At 44.5% G+C, this 7,943-nt stretch overlaps 1 protein-coding gene across 1 annotated transcript in view; it reads right to left on the reverse strand.

The window, feature by feature from the left end:
- Positions 1–7,943, reverse strand: part of BAIAP3 (BAI1 associated protein 3) — an 82,113-nt gene that overhangs the window by 26,195 nt on the left and 47,975 nt on the right. Inside the window, exons 3-5 of the mRNA XM_027863094.1 lie at positions 1,824–1,911; positions 925–1,011; positions 556–663 (exon numbers count right to left, since the gene is read on the reverse strand). Of these exons, the coding sequence (XP_027718895.1) occupies positions 556–663; positions 925–1,011; positions 1,824–1,911 (283 nt within the window). The remainder of the gene's footprint in view (positions 1–555; positions 664–924; positions 1,012–1,823; positions 1,912–7,943) is intronic.

Raw genomic sequence — 7,943 nt, forward strand, 5'->3', positions numbered from 1 at the left:
CTCTCTCTCTCTTTCCTTCCTTCCCTCTCTCTCTCTTTCCTTCCTTCCCTCTCTCTCTCTTTCCTTCCTTCCCTTTCTTTCTCTCCCTCCCCCCTCTCTCCTTCCTCTTTCCCTCCCCCTCATGCTAGATTGGTATCTTGGCTGTCCATCAGTTTACTTTAATGAGCGTGGACTAGTGCCATTCTCAAGGGAAGGTACTTGTGAACCACTAGCTCCTATCCTTCCTGGAGGAGGCTCCGGGACAGGCATCCTAAACGAGGCTGGGATTTCTGATATTTGCTGGTTGAATTCAAGGCCAACTAAAATCTAAGGAATCTCCCCAATGGGCAGACAAATCTATCACCACCCTACAAGAGCCCCTCCGGCATCCCGCTCTGGCGGTTACCCTGAGGACCAGGATAGACTCACTCTTCTTCTATCTCCCTTTTGGGGGTGGGGAAATGGAATCAACACTTAAGGAAGCCCCTCCCTCATGGGCTTTCCCTTTTTCAAGAGGTTCCCTGGGTCAGGACTAGAGGGAAGGTGGTATCCAGGAGATCGCTCTTCTCCACTTACCTTCTGAAGATAGTCAAAGAGTTCATCTTCACTGGCCACATGCTCTGGGGATGCCACCCCTGATCTGTAGCATACAGTGTACAGGGCTTCCTCGAAGAGCATTTCCATCTGTTATGGATGTGGGGATGGGGGTGAGGCCAGGTGGGATGAGACGTTGTACTGTCTCTTGTCCACAGGCCCCCGGCCAGCAGGATGCACCTAGGCTGGGAACACCAGACACCCAGCCCACCGAGGCCAGGGGACTAAAGCCCCGCAACCTTCCAAAGCAGAACCACTGTGCTGAGGGGAGCAGACCTGGCCCTCTTCCCCAAACCCCACCATGTCTAGGGAAGAGTTAAGGAGTAGGACACGATGTGCTCCTTCCATTACCTCCTTCTTGGTTGGCACCAGGATTTCAGCAGCATGGCCAGGACCCAGGGGCTCCCTAGGAGGAGGGGCACTGCTGTGTAAGACACCCTGCAAGGAAGTTGGGGATCAGTGAAGGTTCCTCCAAAAAAGAAGCTAGGAGAGCTGGGGTTGGGAAGGGGAAAGGAGGCAGAGCCCTCTCAGTTCCCAGTACCTAAGCTCACTGAGTGCATGGGGAGTGGGGTTGTAGTACTGCCTTCTTGCCATTTCCCTCACTAACCTCTTTTTCCAACTGTTGCTTCCAAAATAGGGAGAGGGAAGTGGAGGTAGGAAGGTGTTAGTGGGGCAAAAGGATTTCCCTTCATCTAGCCTCCCCTCCAAGAACAGGAAGCAGTTGGCTCCCCAGACTCTAAGTGGCCACCCCCTGGCACATAGGAGTAGGGTTACTTTTGGCAGCCAAGGCACACCAGAGCAGGAATTCTTAACCTCTTTTGTGTCTGTTGATGCCTATGGATTTCTTCTCAGAACAGGTTTTTAAAATCATGAAACAAAATGCATAGGATTTTAAGGGAAACCAATAAAATAAAATAAAGTTTAGGAACGCTGAGCTAAGAACCCCGACATTAGAGGACCTGGACATGTGAGTTACATCTCTATGAGCAGCTGGATTATGGAGCTTCAGGCTCTCACCACTGGAAACCTCTGGCGCTGCTCAGCCCTGGGCTCTGGATTGGCTTTACAGAGCCAACAGAAAGCCTTTGAATTGTTTAAAGAGCAACCAGGGGCCCACCTTCCCCGGCCCAGTGCAAGCTGTGCAGACTCCAGCTCCCCACAGGGAAATAGCTTTGGGGAACTATCTAGAGAATGCCAGGGGAGACAGGTACTGGAGCAGCCAAACACTTTGGCCCAACTGCCCTTCTCACCTCCAGCCGCCCCAAACGCTGTCTGGTTTCCTTCTTCTTCAGAATCAATTTCATCTTTGAAAAGAAGTCACCATCGTCTCCTTCCTCCCTGGAGGATGACAGAGGCAGGGAGTTTCAGGGTGAGCCAGTGAATTTTCCCCCCCAACAGTAGGTCTAGGGTCTGGGTCAGCAAATCCCAGCAGGTACATATCTGTCCCCAGCACTAGCCATCGGCCTCCAACAATAATAACCCTGAGAATAACCGTTTCAACAATAGCTACACATTTCTATGGTATTTTGAAGTTTACGAAGCTCCTTTCTGATAACAGCCTGTGAAAAAAAAAAGGTAGCACAATTATTATCAGCCCCTTTTAAAGTTTCAGAAGACTGAGGCTCCAGAAAGTTAAATGACTCGCCCAGGGTCACACAGTCAGAAAATAGAAGAACCAAGATTCAGCCCCATGCTTTCCAACTCCAGATCTCTTTACATTATGCCACGCTGCCTGGGAAATGGGCCTCCATTTCCTCATGAGCCACATAGAGATATTGAACCTGCCCTGACTGCTTCCCAAAGCTGCTATAAGGATGCCATGAGATGATGGAGATAAAGGAAATACATATGTTGGTTGGGTCATTTTACCTTCTCCAGCTCTACCACTGATACAAGGATTAAGTGGTCCCTAGCTCCAAGCTCAGATTCAGCAGCCTGGGTTTTTGCCTTCTAGAAGATCACAGCATCATAATATTAAGAGCTCGACAGGATCAAAGAAGGGATTTAAGGAAGGAAGAGACGGAGCTCCTTTTGGCCCACAGGTCAATTAACTTGTCCAGAGTCTGTGGGTTTTGAACTCAGATGTCCTGACTCCAAAACTAGTGCTCTTCCCATTACATCACAATGTGTCTTACAAAGTGCTATTTCCAGGAATAAACAGCTTTTCCAGTTGTTGAGACCTTCCTGGGGTTTCCAATTACCCCTCTTACTTTTCTCTCTACCTGGTATTTGTATGGACTTGCTACGCTTCACCCCCATCTTATCTACCTCATTTCTAGGTGGATAGATTGAGTCCCAGAGAAGTCCAGTGATTTGTCCAGTCACACAGGAACCAGCAACCAGGCCAGGGGGAGAATTTAGGTGCCTTTGCATTCATTGTTCAGTTTATCTGTGACTATCACCCAGTAAAATGATGGGAGGCCAGAGGTCCCAGGTTGATGGGACTCAATCAGCAAGGCAGGCTAGTAGAATACATCCCTAGCAAACTGCCACCTCCACTATTTCTAGGAGATGACAATTTCACCTGGGCATAGACACAGTGTCCTGCCCTTTGATGCTGGGTAAGGAGACATTAGACAGAACTAGTTAGCTTTCAGAGCAGGTATCTAAAAATGTAAGCGACTTCTCCTTCTGAGGCCTCAGTCTTCCAACTGAATGAGAGGAAGGGTATTCATGGAGAGGAATGGGGCTTGGTGGGGGGCAGGTATAAAGAGGAAAAGAGGACTCTTGGGAAGGGGATGGCAGAAGAGCTCAATGCCCTTCTCATTCAGTCAGCCCATGACTCCCACCCCTTCCTTCTGTTTATGGAAAAAATAAAAAGCCAGTGAAGAAAACAGGACATGAGGCAGGAGGGGAGAGGGGGAGAAGAAAATGTGTGACCTCAACCCCTCTTTTCTATTGGGCTCCATCTCAACAATACTCAAATCTTTTGAAGTGGGCTTCTTACGAAACAGAGCTGATTTGAATTCCCTGATTGGATTTCAAGAAGACTGAACATCTCTCATCAATGAGTAGCCTGGAGAGGTCAGCCAGCCTCTTTTGTGCTCCCCAGACACAAAAGAAGAAATGGGAAAAGGTGAAAGGAACAAAAATGATTTCTGCCTGAAGAGTAGAGGCGAGTGGCAGGAGAAGAGAGTCAGAGTGGGTCTCAAGGCTATGAAAACTCCTCATAGAGGAAGATGGTAAACAGTTGTTTCAGCCTGCCTGAGGAAAAACCAAAGGGAAAATGGGCTTGAAACTGCAGCAGCTCTTTTGCTACGGCAAAAAACTGAAAACTAAGAGGATGCCCATCTATTGGGGAATGGATGGATGAGAGTATGATCTATGAGTGTAATGGAATACAATTCTGCTAGAAGAAATGATGAAAGGGATGGTTTCAGGGAAACTTGGGATGGTTTCAGGGAAACTTGGGATGGTTTCAGGGAAACTTGGGATGACTTGTATGAACTGATGCATGGGAAAGTAGGCAGAAGCAGGAGGATAATGTATATGGTGACAATAGCATTGTATTCTTATAAATTTGACTCAGTTCACCATATATTTTAGAAATGAGGCTTTTATCAGAGACTGTGGTTGTAAAAATTCTTTCCCAGTTTCCTGCTTTCCTCCCAATCTTGCTTGCATTGGCTTTGTTTGTGTAAAACCTTTTCAATTTAATGTAATCAAAATTATCCATTTTGCATTTCACAATGTTCTCTATCTCTTGTTTGGTCATAAATTCTTCTGTTCTCCATAAATCTGACAGGTAAACTATTCCTTGCTCTCCCAATTTGCTTATAGTATCAGCCTTTATATCTAAATTGTACACCCATTTTGACTTTATTTTGGTATATGGTGTAAGATTTTGACCTATGCCTAATTTCTGCCCATGCTCTTTTCCAGTTTTCCCAGCAGTTTTTTGTCAGATAGTGAGTTCTTATCCCAGAAGCTGGGGTCTTTGGGTTTATCAAACAGTAGATTAACATAGTCTTTGACTACTGTGTCTTGTGTACCTAACCTATTTCACTGATCTACCACTCTATTTCTTAGTCAGCACTAGACAACAGCATTGTAAGGGAAAACAAACTTTGAAAGACTTGAAAATTCTGATCAATGCAATGACAGCTACAATCCCAGAAGACAGAGGATAGAGTATGCCACCCTCAGACATGTGAAGCACAACAGATGAAGAATGAGACGTTTTATTTCCAATTTGGGAACTTGCTTTGTTTGACTATGTATATTTGTTATGACGGTTTTCATTTTCTTTTCCCTTGGTGGGGAGGGAAGGTTGGAGAGAAAATAAATGCTTGGTTATTTGAAAAAAATTTTTTTAATTTCAGAAAAACCTCAGCAGGAGAGATTTAGGGTAAATATAAGGGAGATCTTCCTTTTAGTGAAAGTTGTTGGAGTTTGCAGTGGATGAGCTTGGAGAGGGAGGAGGCTCAGACTTTGGATGTTCCCAGAGATGACTTTAATTCCCATCCTACAATAAGGAAGGTATAGCCTGGAGGAGAGGACTTAGTACAATCCTACATCCACCTGCTGTGAAAGGAGCCTCAGAGGGAATTCAGACCAGTTTCTCCATTTTTGTAGAGAAGAAAACTGAGGAGCAGAGAGTGAAGGGATCTGACTCTTCTTTCTTTACATTGTAGAACAGACAGGCTTTACAGCTCTTGTTGAGGCAGACTCATAACCTAGGCACACTGTGTGTCTACATAGCCTTGGAGGGTATAAAAATAGCTCCCCAGAAGGAGATGCCAGAGCCACAGAACACTACAGATCTGACATTTCATCTTCCTTCTAAAAAGGGCAGGTTGGCTTCACTAATCTGCCGTGGAACAGTTGTTGCTGTCAAAGCCTGAGTCGGACAAACCAAGCCTCCTCCCCGGGGTCCTATCCCTCCTGCTGCAGCTGAGGGGGAATGTGGGGGAGCCTGAGGGATGCAGAGGAGACTGAGGTCCTCTAAGGAAATGGGTCTAGGACAGACACAATTGTCAAGACTTCCCATCCACACCCTAAAAAATACAACTAACACTTATATATCATTTTAAGGTTTCCAAAGCTCCTTACATACACAATCGCATTTGATTTGATCCTCAGAACAACCCTATGAGGTGAGTGGTATTATTATCATCACTATTTTACAAGTGAAGAAACTGAGGCAAACAGAGTTAAGTGACTTGTCCATGGTCACAAAGCTAGCAAGTGTCACTAGTAAGTACACCAGGAAATGTAAGAGGCAAGATTTAAGTCTTCCTGACTCCAAGCTCAACACTCCATCCACTGGAGGGCAGAGCCAAGATGGCGGAGGGAAAGCAGTGACTTGCTAGAGTTCTCCCCCAAATCCCTCCAAATACCTATAAAAAATGGCTCTAAACAAATTCTAAAGCAGCAGAACCCACAAAAAAACAGTAAAACAAATTTCCAGCCCAAGACAACCTGGATGGCTGATCGAAAGGTATATTGCTCCAGGCTGGGAGAGGAGCACAGTTTGGCGTGGGTGAGCAGACCACATCAAACCTAGAGCAGGCCTCAGAGGACTGAATCGCGGGCAGCTGTGGCTGTTTCCAGACTTCTCAACCCACGAACACCAAAGACAACTTAGAAGGTCAGTGGGAAAAGTCTGTTACTGCAGTGAGAGAAGAAGCTAGATCTCAGCCGCCCCGAGGGCAGTGGCTGGCTTCTGAGCTTTTTGCCCATAGGCTGAGGGGGAATCGAGTGGCTGATCAGAGGGAGATTGCAAGGATCTCTTTGCCAGGGCTGAGGCAGGAATCTCTTGTTTTGCCTGTGCTTGGATCTGGGTCACAGTTCTGAGGGGCAGTCCTGGGGCAAAGAGTAGCACTGGCGTGGTGGAGCTTGTTGTGGCTGTGGAGAGGAAACACCTTGCCCCTTATCATAGCACCTTGGAAGAACTGACACTTTTCAGTTCCCTAGAAGTATCTCTGAAAACAGCTGCACAAACCCCCAAAGCTTGGGACAGTACATTCTTCACATTGGAAACAGACTCTTACCTTAACAAATAGTTTAAAACTGAAGTAATTGGTTGGGATCATGAGCAAGCAGCGCAAAAAGAGTCAGACTATATTATCTTACTTTGGTGACAAAGAAGATCAAAACATACAACCAGAAGAAGAAAACAAAGTCAAAGCTCCTACAATCCAAAACTTCCAAGAAAAATATGAATCAGTCTCAGGCCTTGAAAGAGCTCAAAAGGGATTTTGAGAAGCAAGTAAGAGAAGTAGAGGAGAAACTGGGAAGAGAAATGAGAGTGATGCAAGAAAATCATGAAAAGCAAGTTAACAGCTTGCTAAAGGAGACCCAAAAAAATACTGAAGAAAATAACACCTTAAAAAATAGCCTAACCCAAATGGCAAAAGAGGTCCAAAAAGCCAATGAAGAGAAGAATGTCCTAAAGAGCAAAATTGGACAAATGGAAAAGGAAGTCCAAAAGATTACTGAAGAAAATACTTCCTTAAGAATTAGAATAGAGCAATTGGAAGCTAGTGACATTATGAGAAATCAAGACACTGTAAAACAAATCCAAAAGAATGAAAAATTAGAAAACAACGTGAAATATCTCATTGGAAAAACAACTGACCTGGAAAATAGATCCAGGAGAGAGAATTTTAAAATTATTGGTCTATCTGAAAGCCATGATCAAAAAAAGAGCCTAGACATCATCTTCCAAGAAATTATCAAGGAAAACTGCCCTGATATTTTAGAACCAGAGGGCAAAATAGAAATTGAAAGAATCCACTGATCTCCTCCTGAAAGAGATCCCCAAAGGAAAACTCCTAGGAATATTGTAGCCAAATGCCAGAGTTCCCAGGTCAAGGAGAAAATATTACAAGCAGCCAAAAAGAAACAATTCAAGTATTGTGGAAATACAATCAGGATAACACAAGATTTAGCTGCTTCTACATTAAGGGACCACAGGGCGTGGAATATAATATTCTGGAGGGCAAAGGAGATAGGATTACAACCAAGAATCACCTACCCAGCAAAACTGAGTATAATCCATCAGGGGAAAAAATGGTCATTCAGTGAAATAGAGGACTTTCAAGCATTCTTGATTAAAAGACCAGAGCTGAATAGAAAATTTGACTTTCCAATATAAGACTCAAGTGGAACATGAAGAGGTAAACAGGAAAGAGAAATCCTAAGAGACTTATTAAGGTTGAACTGTTTACATTCCTGCATGGAAAGATGATATTTGTAACTCATGAGACCTTTGTCAGTATTAGGGTAGTTGGAGGGAAAAATTATATGTATGTACATATATATAGATAGATAGATAGATGGATGGATATATAGATAGATAGATAGATGGATGGATAGATGGATAGATAGATAGATAGATAGATAGATAGATAGATAGATAGATAGAT

The sequence above is a fragment of the Vombatus ursinus genome, unplaced genomic scaffold (genome assembly GCF_900497805.2).
Source record: "Vombatus ursinus unplaced genomic scaffold, bare-nosed wombat genome assembly UNPS02014770.1, whole genome shotgun sequence".
NCBI classification, from domain to species: domain Eukaryota; kingdom Metazoa; phylum Chordata; class Mammalia; order Diprotodontia; family Vombatidae; genus Vombatus; species Vombatus ursinus.